Here is a 21,597-nt window from a genome sequence, read left to right as displayed (position 1 = left end):
AGATGAAGTGGCCGAAGGAAAGTTGGACACTGCTTATGCAAAGTAGGTTGATAGGCAGAGTTCATGAAGTTTATGTCATGCTTTCTGAGGAGACTTCTGTAGATAATGAGATGGCAAAAAAGGCTATTCTCACTGCTTATGAGTTAGTCCCTGAAGTGTACAGTTAGAAATTTCAGAACCTCTGGAAACAGCCTGGACAAACATATACAGAATGAGAGGGTAAAACATATTAACTTTGATCGTTGGATGCGAGCACTAATGGTACAGGTCACATATGACCCTTAGGGAAATAATTCTCCTAGAAAAATTTAAAAATTCATTCCCTCTACCCACGTAGTGAACCAGAAGGTTTCAACAGCCAGACAGGCAGCTGAGATTGCTATCGATTACGAGCTTGTTTACAAGCCAAAACCCTTTGTCCACCATCCCCACAAACCCAAGAAGGGTAGAAGGTGGGAGGGTGAAAGGAAGGCAAGTAGCTGGGGACAAGAAGGGATAGTTGGGAATGCCCTGGATCTCCTCCTTAGGCCAGAAAGGAAGATGCTGAGGGTGGAAGTGAGGTCCAAAAGCCTAAGTGTTTCTGTTGCCACAAGGTGGGATAGCTTCGTGCAGAATGCTGGAAGTGTGGGGTAAACCCTTGGGACTTATTGGGGTACACAAGGCCAATGCAGAGAAAGGGGCCCTGACTGAGAGTACGACAGATCAGGCTGTCGCTCTGACTGCAGCTGTAAGAACAAGTACAAAAACTGCTGATAGTGCGGGGCACGTGAACATGATACCTGAGAGTTATAGGGAATTTTTGTCAAAATGAAAAGTAACTTCTTAACCCTCAAGTGTGGCAGGTAAACCTATAGTTATACTTAGTGATACAGGAGCCATCCAAACTCTTTTGCTGGGGAAAGGCATAACCTTTCCACCAGAGTGTGTACTGAATACCAAGGTTCCCGTTAATGGTACTGGTGGGGAGTATATACCCTACCTTTGTATCGGGTACACCTGGAGTGTGACTGAATGTCTGGAACAGTAACTGTAGGAGTCGTCCATAGTTTGACTGTAGACGGAGCTGACCTACTCCTGGGGAATGGTTTGGCCGGAGCGAAGGTAGTAGCTTCTCCCGTAGTCATGGAAGACAGAACAGTTGCAGGCAAGGGTTCTAGGAATTTTTCCTTCATGTGTAGTGACTGAGCAACAGCTAAACAAGTTCCATTGTCAGTGGTCAAATTGTCACCACAGATAGCCGAATGTCTGAAACTTTTGTAGGGAATTTGGATAATCTGAAGGAAATGTTCATCAAGGCTTCTCTGGTCAAGGCTCAGCAAGCCGATACAGAGTTAAGTAAAGTGGTACAATCAGCTCTAACTGAAGCTGAAGCAAAAGGGAGTTCCGGAAGAATACTATATTAAAAATGGGATTCTGATGAGCAAGTGGAGAGCTCCTCACAGACCTGCAGAAGAATAATGGACGGTAGTTCACCAGATAGTGGTACCACCCAAGTATCGCTGGGAAATATTAAGGATAGCCCATGAAATTCCTATGGCAGGACATGTAGGGTTCCAGAAGACACAATCATGTATAAGTCGACAATTTTACTGGCCTGGTCTTTACAAGGATGTGGTGCAGTTTTCTAAAACGTGCCATACATGCCTGATTGTGGGAAAACTGCAACCTGCCATTAAACCGGCACCTAATTCCCATACCGGTTTTTGGGGAAACCAGTTAGTAGGGTGTTGGTAGACTGTGTGGGACCTTTACCAAAAACAAAAGCAGGACATCAACATATACTCACTATTATAATACAGCTACTCGGTGCCAGAGGCCATTCCCTGGAGAACAACTTCTGCTAAGGTAGTGGTAGAAATGTTAACTCAGTTCTTCACTAAATATGGATTACCAATGGAGATCCAATCAGATCAAAGTTCCAATTTTATGTCTAAAATTTTCCAGAAAGTTATGACTAATGAGTATAACACAGTTAAAGTCCTCAGCATACCACCCACAGACACAAGGGGCTTTGAATGGCATCATCAGACCCTCAAAACGATGATCAGGGCATACTGTCATGAATATTCCCATGATTGGGATAAAGGGTTGGAATTTCTTTTGTTTGTGACTAGGGATTCACCTAATGAGTCTACTGGTTTTAGTCCTTTTGAATTAGTTTATGGACATGAGGTAAGGAGATCCTCTAAAACTAATCAAAGAAAGGTTTTAGAACAGAAAGACAAATCTCGTGTGTTAGATTATGTTTTCCTGTTCTAGGAGCCTGCAAATGGCTCAGCAACATCTAAAAGCTTCCCAAACAGCCACGCAGAAATGGGCAGACAAGCATGCCAAGACCCGAACATTTCAACCAGGGGATGAGGTGTTAGTATTACTGCCTTTACAGGGTGAATCGTTAAAGCACGGTTCAGTGGACCATGTAGGGTAGTCAAAAGGATTGGTGGACTATTTGATTGACACTGCAGTTCACCGGAAAAAAAATAGGCTATGTCACATCAATATGTTGAAACAATATCAGTGCTGGGAGGTGGATAAACCAGCCCAGGTGTGTCAGGTCTTAGGGACAGTGAAGGATGAAAGGGATAGTGAGGATGAGGCAGAAGGAAGCTCAAATTGAACCTCCTACTATTCGGTTAGCTAATACTGAATTATTAAGGAGACTAGGAGACTCAGGGCGGCACAGCTCACCGCAACCTCACAGCTCCAGCGACCCGGGTTCGGTTCTGGGTACTGCCTGTGCGGAGTTTGCAAGTTCTCCCTGTGACGACGTGGGTTTTCTACAGATGCTCCGGTTTCCTTCCCACATGCCAAACACTTGCGGGTTGGTAGGTAAATTGGCCATTGTAAATTGCCCCTAGTGTAGGTAGGTGGTAGGAGAATTGAGAGAAGGTGGGGATGTGAGAGGGAAATGGGATTAATGTAGGATTAGTATATACGGGTGGTTGATGGTCGGCACAGACTCGGTGGGCCGAAGGGCCTGTTTCAATGCTGTATCTCTCAATGACTCGACACTATGCTTTCATAATTAGATGCAGAACAAGACCACCTAACAAGGCTTCTCACAGCACTTACAGGAGTCTGTAGGGAAAAACCTTAGCCATACATGATGTGGATGTTGGAAATCCAACTAACTGAACCCAGTCAAAGCAGCTGGAGTTCCCCAGTTGTGTTAGTGCCTAAACTTGACAGTTAAACTAGATTTTGTATAGACTACAGAAAAGGTTAATTCAGCAACAAAGGCAGATTCCTACCCAATTCCTCGATTGGAAGACTGTATTGACAGAGTTGGCAGTGCAACGTTTCTTACCAAAACAGATTTGTTAAAGGGATACTGGCAGGTTCCTTTGACACTCCGAGCTAAAGAAATATGGGCCTTAGTCACACTACACAGTCTTTTTCAATGCTGAGTGATGCCATTCGGGATAAAGAAATGCCCCAGCCACTTTCCACAGACTAATGAACCAAGGGGTAGCCAGTGTTCCTAACTGTGTGGTTTACCTTGATGATGTACTGGTATACAGTGACACTTGGAAGGACCACTTGGAACAACTAAAAGCTCTGTTTACAAAGTTACAGTCGGCTGATTTGGTGATAAACCTTGCCAAAAGCGAATTTGCAAAAGCACGGATAACCTACCTCAGGCATATAGTAGGGCAAGGATAAGTGTTGCCAAGAACAGCAGAAGTACAAGCACTGATGGAGCTCCCTAACCCTAAGACTAAGCAAGAAATCATGAGGTTTCTGGGATGTGTGATTTCTACCGCAATTTTGTACCAAATTTTAGTACTATAGCTGCTCCACTGACAGATTTGCTACAAAAAAAAGAAAGCCAAGATAGTCTGGTCAGGAGCGTGCCAAGCATCCTCTGAAAGGCTGAAAGCCATTTTGATCAATGAAAAAGTGTTGGCTGCCCCAAATTTCACAAAACCCTTCATGGTAGCAATTGATGCAAGTGACCTGGGGCTGGGTACAGTCTTGTTACAAGACAATGAACCGGGCATAGAAAGGCCAGTGGGATACTTTTCCAAAAAGTGATACTCAACAGTGGAAAATGAAACCCTGATAGCTCTTCAGCATTTTGAAATATATATGTCCGCCACGACTACAGAGAGACACTGGTATATACTGATCATAAGCCCCTAGCCTTTGTGGAAAAATTCAAAAACCAGGATGCCAGACTATTTTGATGAAGTTTACTATTGAAGCCCTATCACTTAAAGATTATCCACATTTCGGGGAAAAAAACAATATAATTGCTGATCCTTTGTCTAGAATTTAACTTTCCTTTGAGAAACTGTATTAGTTACAGGTAAAGAGTGAATGAGCATGAGTGTGAAAATGTGTTTTAATATTTTTTCATTTTTTTCCCCACACTCTAATGAAACACATTTAAAATGGTGTTTCATTCTTCCAAGGATGGAGGTGTTATGAAAGTGCTTCCATTTTTAAAAATTATTTTTTTTCAGGACTTGTGTTTTAGAATTGTGGAGATGGATTCATTTGAGACTGAAGGGATTCCATGGATGTGTTTTTTTCCCAAGGGTCACTGGAAAGACTCGTTAAAAACAAAATTTACTGGATGTCACGCCTTCAGCTAAGTAAACAACAGGTGCCTTCTGACTATGGCAGTTGTTTACAAGAGAAGTGACATGTCAAGATTTATGGCGCTCAAGAGTGGGTTTCAATTTTGAATACTGTTTTTGTGTCAGTCGGAGGTCAGCCTGCTAAGAGAGAAGTACCCAAGCTCATCTTTCTCCACTTCTTTCAGAAACCCTGAAAAATACATTGTGAGATAACTAAAACCCATGATGCCGCATTTCTCCTGAGAAGCTTTTGGAAGTCTTTCTCTTGACATCTCCTGAACGAACTGCTTCTGAAAAGATCCCAGTGACCCATTTATGTATACTCAAATGGCAGACTGTATGCCATCTGGAACAAATCATGTCTATCCTATTTCTTCAAGAATTAACAAGTAGTTTGGCCAAAGCATCTTTATTTTTCCTTAATCCTGTGTGTGTGTGTGCACACATGTTGAGTATTTAGAAGGGAATATATATATATTTCCTGTCATATTTCAAACTGTGTTAAAGCTTTGCATTCTTATTGACTAAGTCTTGTTTTATAATAAATTGATGCTTATGTTGTTTAAGAAACCTGGTTGGTGGATTTTATTCTGAAATAAAAATAGAGTATATAATTGGCCATATTGGTAACTGGGTAAATGTTTAAATATATGTTGTAACCTGTGGAGAAGTAGAACTAGAGAAAGATAGTGCACTCCTCCCGCCTTGGTCGTAACAAACCACAGGTCTAAGTTTCAACAGCGGTCTCAAAACTAGCCAACTGAACATAGCTAAAAGATTATCAGTTTTCAAACAGGCTAAATGGTGGGAAACTGCACAGATGCCTATTTCCTGCTAGCTGCATTGGAGAAGCACTGGTCTTAATCAACAAAACAGAGATGAATAGCAAGGCATCTTGCCTTGGGTGGGTGGAGAGGGAAATCAGATAGGTATCATTTGACACTGCCTGCACAGATGAAAGGGTAAATGTTGGATTTTGACAATGAAAGATTACTCATTTTCAGTAAGAGCAGGGCTAACAAGGCACTGGTTGACACACTCAATGTAAAAGTCCACAGCCCAGAGAATATACAATATGTAGGTCCTCAAAGGAAGTTTAAAAGCAATAAAAAAATCGAGGAGGGAATTATTCATTTACTTTAAAAAGTAGAGCTTTTCTGAAAGCAATAAAGTACAGAGCTGAAGAATGTTAACTGCAGTTTCACTTGGGCCAGTCTTTTTCTAACTATCTATGCAATTACCATAGGAATGAAGGCTTTGCTAACCTTACATGGAAATAAAGGTTTTAGCCACCACTTTGGAGAGGTCAGCCTATAATTAATTATAGTCAGCCTGAGTGGGTGGAAATGCAACTCAAATATTCATGCTCCAAGGTGATAACCAAAATTTCCATTTTGATGCAAGGTCAACAAGTAATTGTTCTTAAACCGATTAACCTCACTGCACTAGTTTCTTCCTTCTCAAAAAGTGACAAACATCTTTATAATGCAAGTTGCAAAAAATGAAGGAGGCTGAGAAAATAAAATACTTACTCTGATAAATGGAAAATGCTAGAAATTGACTGCGAAACATCTGATACATTAACCCATTAGGCCTTAAGAACAAAAGAGATGAATATTAATGAAAAGAGGTTCAAGAGTATCCATACACATTTTCTGAGCATTAAAGTGAACTGTTAATTCACACTGGCATACAAATGTTCTTTAAAAACAGAAATTTAAAGCTTGGGTGAAAAGCTGCAAACTAAGCTAATAAAAATAATCTAGGCCTGTCTTCACCTCATTTTCACATATCCATTTTCAAGCAGAGGATTTTAAAAAAATTTTCACTCACTGATTCCATTCCCCCCTCAACTAAAGATTTTGATGCCCTGATTGGGCTATGGTGCCTTGAGCTGCAGTACCCTTCAGTACCTGACATAAGTGACCATTTTTAGTGTGAACCTTGACAACAAATGTTTGCAGACTACTGAATTATGGAAACACAACAGACCAACCAATTCCTATTAAAACAGGAGTAGGCCATTCAGGTGTATGAGCCTGTTCTGCCATTCAATTAGTTTGTGACTGATCTGTATCTCAATTTAATTTGCCTGGCTTGATTCTTTATCCCTTAATACCCTTGTATAACAAAAATCTATCAATCTCAGCTTTGAAATTTTCAAACTGACCTGCTCATCAGCTTTTTGAGGGACAGTGTTCCAGATTCCACTACTCTTTTTGTGTGGAGAAGTGCTTTTCTAACATTACCTCTGAATAGCTTAGCTCTAACTTTAAGGTTAGGACATAAAAGTTCTGGAGTCCCCCACCAGATGAAATAATTTCTTTCTATCTACCCTATCAAATCAATTAATCATCTGAACCACCACAATTAAATCAGCCCTTAATCTTCTATACTCAAGGGAATACAAGCCTTGTTTATGCAACTTATCCTAATAATTTAACCATTTAGCCCCTGCATCATTCTGGAACTATCTGCGCTGTGCTCTCTCCAAGGACAATGTATCCTTCCTGAGTGCCTAGAACTGAATGCAATACTCTAGCTGTGGTCTAACCAGAGCTTAATACAAATGTGGCATAACTTTCATCCATGTGCATTCCAACCCTCTTGAGATAAAGGCTAAAATTCCAGCTACTGTCTACACATGTGCACTTCCAGAATGGTCACAGTATTGTGATTTAGAGTAGAAACATATTGGTTAATTTTGCTTTTCACAAGTCAGGGATGCTACAGCCAATTGCAATGCCCCACTACTTTCCTAGCTGAAACTAGCTAATTCAGCATGGATGAAGGATAGAACCAGAAGCCTTTCTAGCAGTAAGGGCAAGTAGCATAACAAGAGGTGCATTTACCTACTGAGCAACTGGGGTGGGGTGGGATGTCTCCTGATTGATTTTATTGTACACTTTACTACATAAGTGACTATTTTGCTTCAAGAATTCCCCAAAATATGTTAGAATGTTCTAAAGTGCACTTTCCCCCAATGTTGCAAGAAAAAAAAGTTTTAAGCTTACCATGTTAACATTACCCCAGACAGAAATGTTGACACGTAATGATGGGACACCCACCAGCCCTTGATTCTATCAGATATAGAAACAAAAAGGTGAATAAATTATGCTTGAAACCAAACTAACAGCATTTTTAGGTCACTTATAACGTGGTAAGTTCAATTCACTTTCCAAAATATCAAAAAGCATCAAAGTAAATGAAAGTTCTCTGGCACTGCAAGATAAAAGCTTCAACAATGAAAAAGAAATTAATGAGTAAAGAAACAAATTTAAATCCGTTGTGTATATCCAATATGAGTTTTTAAAAATTAGAAATTATACCACAAATGGAAGATTTGCTTCCCTGCAGCCATTTTGTGAGTTCATTCAAGCTATAAAACTACTATAAATAATGAAATGCCTATCTAATCTACTATAGTTCATACATTGGGTTTTGTAGCATAGCAGTTATGTTGCTGAATGAGTAATCCAGAGACCTGGGCTAATGATGTGGAGACATCAATTCAAATCCCACCACAGCAGCTGGGAAATTTAAATTCAGCTAATTAAATAAATCTGGAATAAAAAAGTTAGTATAAGTCTACTGGGTTGTTGTAAAAATCCATCGATTTACTACCATCTTTAAGGAAGGAAATCTGCCATCCTCACTCAGTCTGGCCTATATGTCACTCTATGACCTAGCAAGTCACTCAGTGGTATCTAACCACATTAAAATATCCTAATGAGAATAAACCCAGACGGATCATCCAGCATTGACCAGGCAGCTGATATACCAAAGTTACATCTAGCCCAGCCAACCCTGCAAAGTCTTCCACACCAATATCTGGGCATGTGTCAAAATTGGGAAAGCTATCCCACAGGCTAGTCAAGCAACAGCCTGACATCAGTCACAGAATCAAACCTTTCAGTCAATGTCCCAGACTCCTATCAAAATCCAAGGGTAAGTCCTGTCTCACTGGCAGGGCAGACGCACCAGAGGTGACTGTACAATGCATTCTGTCAGGAGGGAGTGGCCCTGGGAGTCCTCAACATCAACTTCAGATCCCACACAGTCTCATGGCATCAGGTCAAAAATGGGGCAGAGTGTACCTTTGTCCTGCTGATTAATGCCTACCATCCTCCATCAGCTGATGAATCAGTACACCTAAATGTTGAATGTCACTTGGAAGAAGCACTGAGGGCAGCAAGGGCACAGAATGTACTCTGGGTGGGGCACCACTAACAACCAAGCCTTGAAGGACATAGCTGTCAGACTGGGCCTGCAGCAGGTGGTGAGAACTAACGGAGGGATAAACGGTCTCGTCCTAAACAATCTACCTGTCACTGATGCATCTGTCCATGACAGTATTGGTAGGAGCGACCAGTACACAGTCCTTATGAAGACAAAGTTCCATCTTCACACTGAACACACCCTCTATTAGGTGTGTGGCACTACCAATGTGCTAAATGGATAGATTCAGAACAGATCTAGCAGCTCAAAACTGGGCATCCAAGAGACACTGTAGGACATTAGCAGCAGCAGAACTGTATTCCATCACAGTCTATAACCTCAGAGTTGCATATCCCTTACTCTACCATTACCATCAAGTCAGGTGTTCAATCCCCTGGTTTAATGAGGGATGTAGAAAGAGAATGCCAGGAGCAGCATATCTAAAAATGAGATGCCAACTTGGTGAAGCTACAACACTGGACTACATACATGGTAAACAGTGCAGGAAGCATGCTATAAGACAGAGCTAAGCAATCTCACAACCAGCGAATCAGATCAAAGCTCTACACTCCTGCCACTTCCAGTTGCGAATGGCGGTGGATAATTAACTAACCGGAGGAACATCCCAAATGATGGACACAAGCCCAACACCTATGTGCAAAAGAGAAAGCTGAAGTGTTAGCACTTCTGGCTGAATAGGTTGCAGAGTGGATGATTCACCTTAGTCTTCTAGGAGATTCCCACTATCACCAATGTCAGTCTAAAGCCAATTCAATTCACTCCACATGACACCAAGAAACAGCTGAATGCACTGGATACAGCAAAGGTGATGGGCACTGACAACATACTGGCTATGGCGCTGAAAGCTGGCACTCCTGAACCAGCTGCGCCTCTAGCCAAGCTGTTTTAGTACAGATACAACACTAGCATCTACCAAAGAGGAAAATTGCCCTGCCCACAAAAAGCAGGATAAATCCAATCCAGCCAGTTAACATCCCATCAGTCTACTCCCAATTATCAGCATAGTAATGGAAGGTGGTGTTGACAGTGCTATCAAGCAGCACTTACTCACCAATAACCTCTTCACTGATGCTCAATTTGGGTTCTGCCAGGATCACTCAGCTCCAGACTTTATTATAGCCTTGGTTCAAACATGGACAAAAAAAAAGCTGAATTCCAGTTGTGAGTGGCGGCCCTTGACATGAAAGCATCATTTGACCACGTGTGGCATCAAGGAGGCCTAGTAAAACTGAAATTAATGGGAATTGAGGGGAAAACTTTCCACAGGCTGGAATCATACCTAGTACAAAGGAAGATGGTTGTGGCTGTTGGAAGCCAATCAGCTCAGCCACAGGTCATCGTTGCAGGAGTTCCTCAGGCAGCGTCCTAGACTCAACCATCTTCAGTAGCTTCATCAGTGATCTTCACTCCATCATAAGGATGTAAGTGGCAAGTAACATTTGCTACACACAAGTGCCAGGCAATGACCATCTCCAGCCAGCTCCCCTTGACAGCTCCACAGCACTACCATCGCTGAATCCACCACCAATATCCTCAGGTCACCACTGACCAGAAACTTAACTAGACCAGCCACATAAATACTGTGGCTACAACAGCAGGTCAGAGGCTGGGTACTCTGCTGCGAGTAACAACTCCTGACTTCCCAAAGCCTGTCCACCATGTACAGGCCACAAATCAAGAGTGTGATGGAATACTCTCCCCTTGCCTGAATCCAACAATACTCAAGAAGCTCGACACCATCCAGGATAAAACAGCCCACTTGATTGTCACTCCATCCACTACATTAAGCATTCACTCCCTCCACCATCGGTACACTGTGGCTGCCGTGTGCACCATCTACAAGATGCAATGCAGCAACTCACGAAGGTTTCAACACGATCTTCCAAACCAGCGACCTCTACCACCTAGAACAAGGGCAGCAGATGCATGGTAACATCACCACCTGCAAGTTCCCCTCCAAGTCACACACAATCCTGACTTGGAGATATAATCAGCGTCCTTCATTGTTGGTGGGTCAAAACCCTGGAACTCTCTACCTAACAGCACCTTCGTGGACTGCAGCCATTCAACACAGCAGCTCACCACTACTTTCTCAAGGGCAATTAGAGACGGGCAATAAGTTCCAGCCTTGCCAGTGATGGCCATGACCCATGAATGAATAAATAAAAATTAAACTTTTAAAAACTGGTTTCTTTTTTGAACATGCTTACTGGCCAATGGTGATCACATGACCTTTCCAACTGACTGACTCAATTTAATTAGACAATAATGAGATGAGTTTTCAAAATTGAATACTCTCTTTGGTCACATGATCAAACTGGTTGTTCTGTGCCTGATCGATAGAGCTTTGCACCGATACTGGTAAAAAGGTAGGGGTGTGGCAGAGATTCAACAGTTTTGATTGCTATTGAACGAAGGACTGTGCCTTTGTCAATTATTGTTAATTGTTTTTTTCAACAGTGGAACTAATCTGGAGTGGGGGGGGGGGGGGTGAAACTGTGTGACTGAAAAATCTTGACAGTCATTGGTCAGTGGTAAGTGCCCTCATTGATTCTGGTAACTAATTATGCCATGGAATTATCACAATGATGCAGTGTCACAGGGCAGTTGCATCTGATTTTTCTTCAAATACCAAAAAAATCCTTTTCAAATGTATTTACCAGACATATAGGTTGCAAAAATCATCATGCCACTAGCAACATTTTAAAGTCTTCGATGTGGTTTGCACTGTGGACAACTTATCAAAAATCCAGTTAGACATATCTGGATTTGCAATCAGCCACATGTGGCTAGTGGCTACCGTACAGCTGATCTCCTGTGATTTTGTAAAGAGGGTCTTCAGACCAAGTGTTTTCTTCAGCTGAAACAGGGCGAGATGGTGAGACCAGGGCGCGTGGATGTAATTTAGCCTGAGTATTAGAATCATTCATTTTATAGTGAAGCAGCTAAACTTTTAACAATTTGGTAAACACAGTGGTTCGTTGGCTGGAGGAAGTTTCTTTGGAGTTCAGGCTGAGGAGCTTGGGGATGCAAAACTGAGGCACATTTTGGCCATCAGTGGTGGCAGGGTGTAGCTGCAGCATGAGAAATTTCTATTATAACTTTGGACATAAGATTTATAATGGAAGTTGTGCAGTGTAAAATTACATTATAGATGGTTATATTCAATTTTATATTATGTAAATATTGTTTTTAAAAAATCACTGATAAGAAATAAGAGGGAAAGTCATCTAATTTTAAAACAATATCTTGGAAACTACGTCCATTGTGATATCACACCTATTGTTCATTACTGAAAGTCGTCTTACCCAAATTTATGATAACTACATTTCAAACAAAGCAAGAGTTGGGAAAATATCATGTGGATCAACAAAAATAAAAGATGTGACCCGGTGATACCAACTTTCATGTGTACGCTACTGCAACTTTTGGCAAAACTGCTGTCAACATCAAGCCTGACGGAAGAGATGCTAACGACAAAAAAGATGAAGCAAAGAATAAAGTAGCAACCACAGCAGACATGCTATTATACACCATCAACAGTAGCAATAAACTAAGTGACCAGAATAGGGTGGTCATACGTACACATTGTGGGAACCTCTGTACCGCTCACAAGGGACCATGGAGCCATGAGAACACTCATAGAAAATAATTAATCTTGACCAGGACACTTCATGATTGAAGATCAACATGCCAATACTCCAGCTATCAGAGGAACCAAAGGCGCCTCCCTATGGATGGGTATTTTTCCTTCACTTTGCTTCAATAGTAGTACTTCCATGTAAAGTCCGCTTTATAATCTTGCTCCAAAAAAAGACAAATGATATGCATAAATTTTCAATTACTATGGACTGAAATAAGTTCAATGTTCTTCGCAAATGGACTCGGACAAAATTTGAGTGCACGTGTGACTAGCTCTGCCTTTTACACTGCTCAACTACGAAAGCATCGTCACCACTGGATAAAGAGCATGAATTGTTTTCTACCAGTCAGAACATTGACAATATATGTACTTAGGTTCACCAAACAAAAATGCAGATATGACATGACAGGAACCATTAACTGCAGACCTCGAGCTGAGGGAGGGCAGTAAAGTGTGGAGGTTTACTTCAGCCTTCGAGAATTTCAGCCTTGAAGTGCAGTTGGACAGGAGTTTCTTTCCCAATGATAAATACTGAGGAGCTTGATTCTTGCAAGTGTTTGGTGTTAGTGGGAATTCAGGCTGACACTATTTACATTGTTCAAGTTAAGACATAAGGGGATAACTGTGCACAGAACCTCGGTGGTGTGTGAAGCGTGATATTTGGGCCATCATGGTGTGTCCAACAGCTGGGGTATGGTTATCTACTGGACTGGTAATCCAGAGGCCAGACTGATGATCCAGAGACACAAGTTCAAATACCACCTCAGCAGCTGGGAAATTTAAATTCATACAATTAAATAAATGTGGAATAAAAAGCTAGCATCAATAATGGCGCCCATGAAACGACTGGATTGTTGTAAAAACCCATCTGGTTTACTAATGTCCTTTAGGGAAGGAAATCTGCCTCCCTTACCCAATCTGGCCTATATGTGACTCCAGACCCATGGCAATGTGGTTGACAGTCAAAACTGCCCTCTGAAACGGCCACGCAAATCCGTTATTAAGAAGGTGGCTCACCACCACCTTCTCAAGGACAATTAGTGATGGGCAATAAATGCTGGCCATTCCCATGAATGAATAAAAAAAATCCAACAGCTTGCATTTATACAGTGCCTTTACAATAACCAAAAGTTTGGTCATAAGAAGTAGGTTTTAAGGAGCATCTTAAAGGAGGAAAAAAAAGAGGCAAAGAGGTTTAGGGAGGGAATTTCAGAACTTGGAGCCTAGACAGCTGAAGGCACAGTGACCACTGATGGGTTGAAGGAATGCTCAAGATGCCAGAATTGGAGGGGTAGATGTCTGAGGATTGTCGGGCTGGAGGAGATTACAGAAATAGGGAGGGCTGTGGCCATGGATGGATTTGAAAACAAGGATAAGAATTTAAAAAAAAAATCAGTGTTGCTTAACCAGGAGTCAGTGTACATCAACGAGCACAGGACTGGACACTTACATTGTGTTAGAAAACTAAGGCTTATGAGCAAAGAATCTCTGTTCCAAGGGAAACTGGCCACACTCAGTTTCTGGATGGTATGCTTCAGCATGTGCTCACCCAAGAAATACAGAGAAACAACTTAGGACATGGGGATAATGTATGTTCAGAGAACCCTGGTAGCTGGAACTGTCCTAGATACATATACATATAGGAGTGGACAGTGTAAGGTGCACATTGGCAGTGATTCAAAGGAGGGTGGCCCTGAGCAACATTGCAGCACCATAGAACAAAACTATCCAATGGGGTGAGAGGCAGCTCGATAATAAGTATAGGTGAGTGATATAGTGGGGGAATCTACAGTGAGTTGTGCACATGGTTTTTTTTGCACTCGTGCCTGGGAGTCACTGCTACCCTGGTGCCAGTGTGAAGGATATCAGAGAATAGATGGAAAAACATCTGGTAAGGGATAGAAAGCAGCACAAAGTCACAGTCTATGTTTGAAGCATTGACATAGATAGAAATAAAATTAAGGTTTTTCAAAGTGATAGGAGTTAGGCACAGAGACTGAATAAGGGGACCTCAGGGTTGTAACCTCAAGGTTGCTTCCTGTGTGACACACTGGATATGTTGGCTGGAATTTTACGTTGGGCTGGACGCCCCACCACTGGCCAAAAAGTTTGGTGTTGAGCCTGCCTCTGCCAGGCCTGGAAGCCACACTACGATATTACGTGGTCCAGGTGCTTAATTGGCCTCAGGCGGGACTTACACCCCTGAGGCAAGAAGTTTCACCTCCAGGAGTTGCCAGCCAGTGGGCTGGCAGCTCAGTCCCAGCAGTGCCACCAGGAGCGGTGGCCGCTGCTGGGGCTGCACCCAGCTAGAAGAGCAAGTGGGATACCGGCCCCGGAATGGAGGTAAATGTGTGGGGCCTTGCCGGGGGCAATTGGCCAGGCCCCAGCAAGGCAAGGTGGGGGGGGGGGGGGGGGGGCGGTAGAATATAGTGGAGTGGGGGCGGCTTGTGACATGGGTGGGGAGTCCTCTGTGGGGTACGGGTGTCGGATCAGAAGGGCCACCCGTCCCCCACCCCCAGCTCGCATTGAGGCTGCCAGGATTTACCTAGTGGCCTTCTGAGGTCTTGAGCTGCCCGCTCACTGCTGGAAATATACCAGCAGTGGCAGGAGGAGGCCCTTAAGTGGCAGTTAATTGGCCACTTAAGGGCCTTAATTGGCCTGGCGCAGGTGGACAGTTTCCCACTGCTGCTGCTCGTAGTATTTCAGTGGGGGTGGGGAGACAACGGGAATGACACCCCCGCCTCCCACTCAATTTCACTCCCCCCACCACCCCCACCTCTAGCCCGCTCCTGCAGGGGGCGTAAAATTCTAGCTGTTAAGGACAGAAAGGCAAGAAAGGCCATTGCGTGGCTGCAAGGCTGGTGCAGGAGGGAAGGGTTCACATTTGTGGGGTACTGGAGCAACTTCTGGAACAAGTGAAATCGATATCAAAAGAGCAGACGTCCCCTGAATTATAACAGCAACAACATCCTTGCAGAGAGGGTAAAACGAGCAGGGTGGGGGCAGTATTTAAACCAATATGGCAGGGTGTAGGAAAATTCTAGGACTGAGACTTGAGAGGGTGTGCGAGACTAATAAAAGAGTTGGAATAGATACAGCAAGTTTAGCTGAGGCAAAATATTGAGAAAATAATAGAGAAAGGGAAAGACAGACATTTTAAGTTGAGATAAAAACATTACGACAGAAGGGGAAAGCCACGTCAAAAAATTAAATGAGAAAAGCAGGAAAGAAAGAAGAGTTAACACTGCATAAAACACTCCATGACTGAGTGGTATGCATGTGAACACACAAGCATTCAAAACAAAACTGGAGAGTTATAAGCATCGAAGAACTCCAGAAAGATATGATACAGTAGCGTTACAGACACAGTGGGTCCGTATAGACTGGAAACTTAATACTTTTGGTTACAACATTTCAAGAGAGATGGGGATGGGTAAGAATGGAGTGAGTGGCAGTGTTAGTAAAGGACTCTATCATAGCGCTAGAGCATAAGGATTAAGTTGTATCCACTCCCAACACCTTTCTCTCTGATTATTTGTAGTCCTTTTGTGTTCTTAAGACAACTGGAAAATTTATTTGTTGTTGTAAGAAAGAAGAATGGAAAGAATACAATTAGGTGTGCAGCACAAGCCAACAAGCAGAGCTGATGAGACAGAGAGGGTTGATCTGCAGGGAGTTCAGACAAATATGCAAGAACAGGACAATAATACTGGGCGATTTCAATTAACGCAAAATATTTTTTATTTATTTATTTAGAGATACAGCACTGAAACAGGCCCTTCGGCCCACCGAGTCTGTGCCAACCAACAACCACCCATTTATACTAATCCTACATTAATCCCATATTCTCTACCACATCCCCGCCATTCTCCTACCACCTACTGACACTAGGGACAATTTTTAATGGCCAATTTACCTATCAACCTGCAAGTCTTTGGAGGTGGGAGGAAACCGGAGCACCCGGCAAGAAAAACTGAGTACACCAATAGAAGGAACATATATGAGACCTATATAAAGAGAAAGTGATGCATGCTGAAGAGAAAGCAGACACAAGGAGAGACTATCATAATGCAGACACAGGGAGAACTTGCAAACTCCGCACAGGCAGTACCCAGATCTGAACCCGGGTCGCTGGAGCTGTGAGGCTGCGGTGCTAACCACTGCGCCGCCCAAAGGTAATAAAAGGTAATACATGCAGTCAAATTGGGAATGCTTTTTAAGAATACATCCAGGACTATTTTACAAACTAGTATGTTTCTAGCCCAACAAGAAGCATTGTCTGATTTGATGTTGGGATATAAAATGGAGCACATAACTGATGAGAGTAGAAGAATGATTTAGAAATAGCAGCCACAATATACTTGGGCTCAATGCAAGAATAGAAAAAGATTACAAATAATCAAAGAGAAGGATGCTGGACTAGAAAAAGGCACTGGACTGTAAAATGGCAAAGTTCCTTTTGATAAAAGGGGATCTGGCTCAAATGAACTGGGGAAAAGTAGGTAACCAGCTCAAAGTATCATAAGTGGAAAATCCTCAAATACAAAGTGGACAAAGCACAAAATGAATATACTTAATAGTGAAAAGTCAAAGTTCCATAAATAAGAGTGTATAAAACTAAACTGGAAACTTGAAGAGAAGCTTAAGATTAAAATTAGGTTGACAATACAAATGGAAATCATAAGAAATGCAGGAACTGTAGTGGGGGGGTGGTGAAAAGAAAAATAAGGGCTATAGGCAATGTAAAAAGAAGGCTGGCAGATAAATATAAAAAGGAAATACTAAAGGTTTTTATAAAGCACAAAGATAAAATAAGGAGTAGGACTCCTCAGGAATGAAGGCTGGAGTCTAATTGTGGAGCGTGAAGGCATGAAGTGATAGTAAATAAACATGTTGCATTTTTAAAATAAAACAGATGATAATGGCAGTGAAAATATTGGTGCATAAGAGGAGAAAAAACAATTGATGGAGCTAGCTCTATGAAAGGGGATTTATTCTGATAATTCAATGTGGATAATTTATCAGGCCTTGATGGCATGCAACATAGGCTGTTAAAAGTCAGAGAGGAGAGGCTATTGCCCACATGTTTTTCCAATTCTCCTTAAATACACAAATGCGGGATTGGAGAATAGCTGAAATGACACCTTTGTTTATGGACAGCGAGAGACAGAGAAAGACAAAATGCAATAACACTATGGGCAAATTGTCAGAATCCATAATTCAAGACCCCCAACTCTCTTCCAGGTGCCAGCACCCTTCAACTACCAAGTTCCACCCTTCTGTCTCCTTATTTGTAATGCTTCTTCTGATTCCCTCCCAGTCTACTTTCTCTCTCACCCATGTATATTCCATCAGCTCCTGGAGCTTCGCCCATCTGATTCCTGTACCCAGTTCCAATCAAATACATATTACCTATCATCTTGTTGTGGACCATGGACTTTGTCAACAAAGGCAAGAAAAACTGAGTACACCAATAAAAGGAACATATATGAGACCTATATGAAGAGAAAGTGATGCATGCTGAAGAGAAAGCAGACACAAGGAGAGACTAACAAAGGGGAAAAGTGAGAGAAAAAAAAAGTCAGAGCCAAGTGGAGATAACATCATAATGAGAAAAGTGGAAGAAGCCTACAGAAAGAGAAGAGTAAGACAAAACTGAAAATAAAATATAATGCAGAAAGAATTACTGTAGGATATAACGCAGCACAAAAGGTGAAAAAAAAACTTTAAATTTTCCACTGAGTCACAGCAGATCAACTATCTATCCCATCTTCACATTGAGGATATCCACTATCGTGTTGTGTGGCACTACCACTGTGCTAAACGGGATAGATTTTGAACAGATGGATCAACTCAAAACTGGGCATCCATGAGGTGCTTTGGGCCATCAACAGCAAAATTGTATTTAACCACAATCTGTAACCTCATGGCCTGGCATATCTCCCCACACCACCATTGCCATCAAACCAAGGGATCAACCCTATTTCAATGAATAATGCAGGAGGGCTTGCCAGGCGCAGCACCAGGGTTACTTAAAAATGGAGGTGCCAGCCTGGTGAAGCTACGACACAGGACTACTTGCATGCCAAACAGCAGAAGCAGCAAGCGACAGACAGGGCTAAGCGATCTCACAACCAACAGATCAGACTAAGCTCAGCAATCCTGCTATATCCAGTCGTGAATGGTGGTAAACAATTAAACAACTAACAGGGGGAGGCAGCTCCACAAATTTCCCCATCCTCAACTACTGGGGTGCCCAGCAGATCAGTGCAAAAGACAAGGCTGAAGCATTTGTATCTGCCTTCAGCCAGAAGTGCCAAGTGAATGATCCATCTCGGCCTCCTCCTGAGGTCCCCAGCATCACACATGCCCATCTTTAGCCAACCCAATTCACTGTACCTGATATCAACAAATGGCTGAAGGCACTGGATACTGCAAAGGCAATGGGCCCTGACAACATTCTGGCAATAGTATGGAAGATTTGTGCTCCAGAACTAGCCATACCTCTAGACAAGCTGTTCCAGTACAGCTACAACACTGGTATCTACCAGGCAATGTGTTGCCCAGGTATGTCCGTATACAAAAAGCAGTACAGTTCCAACCCGGCCAATTGCCGCCCCATCAGTTTACTCTTGATCATCAGCAAAGCGATTGAAGGGGTCATCGACAGTGATATCCAGCGGCACTTGCTCAGCAATAACCGGCTCACTGAAGCTCAGTTTGGGTTCTGCCAGGGCCACTCAGCTCCTGACCTCATTACAGCCTTGGTACAAAAACACTGACAAAAGAGCTGAAATCAATAGGTGAGGTGAGAGTGACTGCACTTGACATCAAGGCAACACTGGACTAAGTATGGCAGCAAGGAGCCCTAGCAAAACTGGAATCAAGGGGCGAACTCGCCGCTGGTTGGAGTCATACCTAGCACAAAGGAAGATGGTTGCGATTGTTGAGGGTCAATCATCTCAGTCCCAGGACATCACTGCAAGAGTTCCTCAGGGTAGTGTCCTCGGCTCAACCAACTTCAGATGCTTCAGTGACCTTCCCTCCATAAGGTCAGAAGTGAGGATGTTCGCTGATGATTGCACAATGTTCAGCACCATTCGCGACTCTTAAGGTACTGAAGCAGCCCATGTCCAGATGCAGCAAGACCTTCACAACATTCAGGCTTGGGCTAATGAGTGGCAAGTAACATTCACGCCACACAAATGCTGGGCAATGATCATCTCCAACAAGAGAGAATCTAATGATCTCCGCTTGACATTCAATGGCATTACCAACGCGGAATCCCTCTCCATCAACATCCTACAAGGGGGAGGGAGGGGTGGGGGGGGGGGGCTTAACCATTGACCAGAAACTGAACTGGAGTAGCCACATTAATGCTGTGGCTATGAGGAGGTCAGAGGCTGGCAGCGAGTAACTCACCTCCTGACTCCCCAATGTCTGTCCACCATCTGCAAGGCACTTGCCTGGATGGATGCAGCTCCAACACTCAAGAAGCTCAACACCATCCAGGACAAAGCAGCCCACTTGATTGGCACCCCATCCACAATCTTCAACATTCACTCCCTTCACCAGCACACAGTGGCAGCACTGTGTACCATCTACAAGATGCACTGCAGCAACTCACCAAGGCTCTTTCGACAGCACCTTCCAAACCCGTGACCTCTACCACCTAGAAGGACATGGGCAGCACACACATATGAACACTACCACATGCAAGATCCCCTCCAAGCCACACACCATCCTGACTTGGAACTATATTACTGTTCCTTCACTGTTGCTGGATCAAAATCCTGAAATTCCCTAACAGCACTATGGGTGTACCTACACCTCAAGTACAGCAGCGGTTCAAGAAGGCAGCTCACCACCGTCTTCTTAAGGGCAATTAGGGATGGGCAATAAATGCTGGCCCAGCCAGCAATGCCCACATCCCAAGAGCGAATAAAAAAAAACTGCAGCTGAATCTTTATCAGCTGATTTACAACAAAACACGTTGTAAAAAGTGGAAACCAAACCAGAAAATTATTTGGGAATTAAATAGGCTCAACACATTTGGGTGAATTTTAACCCCCAAAAATGGGTTGGGCTTGGGTAATACGTTAAAACTTTAATATCAAACCCCACCCCAACCAGCCTACTTCCAGGTTTAACAGAAGTGTAATAAAGGGCAGGGAGTTGTGTTGGCTACTTAATTACACAGGAACACAAGAAATAGGAGCAGGAGTAGACCATATGGCCCATCAAGTCTGCACCACCATTTAAAACTATTATGGCTGACCTTAGGATTCAATTCCACTTTCCTGCCCGCTGGCCGTACCCCTCGATTCCGAGACACCAGAAATCTGTCCCAGCCGTAAATCTATTCAATGATGGAGCATCCACAACCCTTTGGGGTAGAGAATTCCTAAGATTCACAACCCTTTGAGTGAAGTAATTTCTCCTCATCTCAGTTCTAAATGATCGGTCCCTTATCCTGATACTGTGCCCCAGTGTTTCAGATTCCCCGACCAGCGGAAATAATCTCTCAGGATCTACCCTATACAGCCCCTTTAGAATCTTATATGTTTTAATGAGATTACCTCGCATTCTTCTAAACTCCAGAGAATACAGGCCCAATTTACTTAGTCTCTCATCATTGGAAACCTCCTCATCCCAGGGACCAATCTAGTGAACCTTCGCTGCCCTGCCTCCAATGCAAGTATATCCTTTCTTAAATGTGGATTTCTTAATTATAATAAACCTGGCTATTATATATTATACTATCTGTAAAGTGCTAGGAACTACTTGTGTGTAAGTGTTCCAGGGGCCACATTCACGGCTGCACTTGAGTCACGTGATATGTAACAGGACACCAGCCTAAGGCAGGGAAGCTGAATGGAACATAAAGACAAAGAGCTCCAGCCTTTTCAAATCTAAAGTGTGATTATTTTTTAAACATATGGGAACTAGAAGACAACCAGGCGACATAATATGGTGGCAGTGAGTGTCTGTGAGTAAACCCAAAACATGCTGAACTAATTTAATGCTGAATTAGATTGGGAAAAATTGATCCAAATTAGAGCCAGAGAGAGAGAGAGAGAGAGAGAAAGAAAAACTGTGCGAATCATGTGAAAACGAAAAACGAAATGTCGG

At 42.8% G+C, this 21,597-nt stretch overlaps 2 protein-coding genes across 4 annotated transcripts in view; one reads left to right on the top strand and one right to left on the bottom strand.

Annotated features, from left to right (window-relative positions):
* Positions 1 to 21,597, top strand: part of rhof (ras homolog family member F) — a 148,484-nt gene that overhangs the window by 56,191 nt on the left and 70,696 nt on the right. The window lies entirely within an intron of this gene.
* Positions 1 to 21,597, bottom strand: part of LOC137382703 (transmembrane protein 120B-like) — an 83,173-nt gene that overhangs the window by 15,361 nt on the left and 46,215 nt on the right. The window contains exons 7-8 of the mRNA XM_068055009.1: positions 7,598 to 7,663; positions 6,116 to 6,177 (exon numbers count right to left, since the gene is read on the bottom strand). Of these exons, the coding sequence (XP_067911110.1) occupies positions 6,116 to 6,177; positions 7,598 to 7,663 (128 nt within the window). The remainder of the gene's footprint in view (positions 1 to 6,115; positions 6,178 to 7,597; positions 7,664 to 21,597) is intronic.

Source organism: Heterodontus francisci, chromosome 23, assembly GCF_036365525.1.
Source record: "Heterodontus francisci isolate sHetFra1 chromosome 23, sHetFra1.hap1, whole genome shotgun sequence".
In the NCBI taxonomy this organism is placed as follows: domain Eukaryota; kingdom Metazoa; phylum Chordata; class Chondrichthyes; order Heterodontiformes; family Heterodontidae; genus Heterodontus; species Heterodontus francisci.
This window is presented reverse-complemented; position numbering and strand designations above follow the sequence as displayed.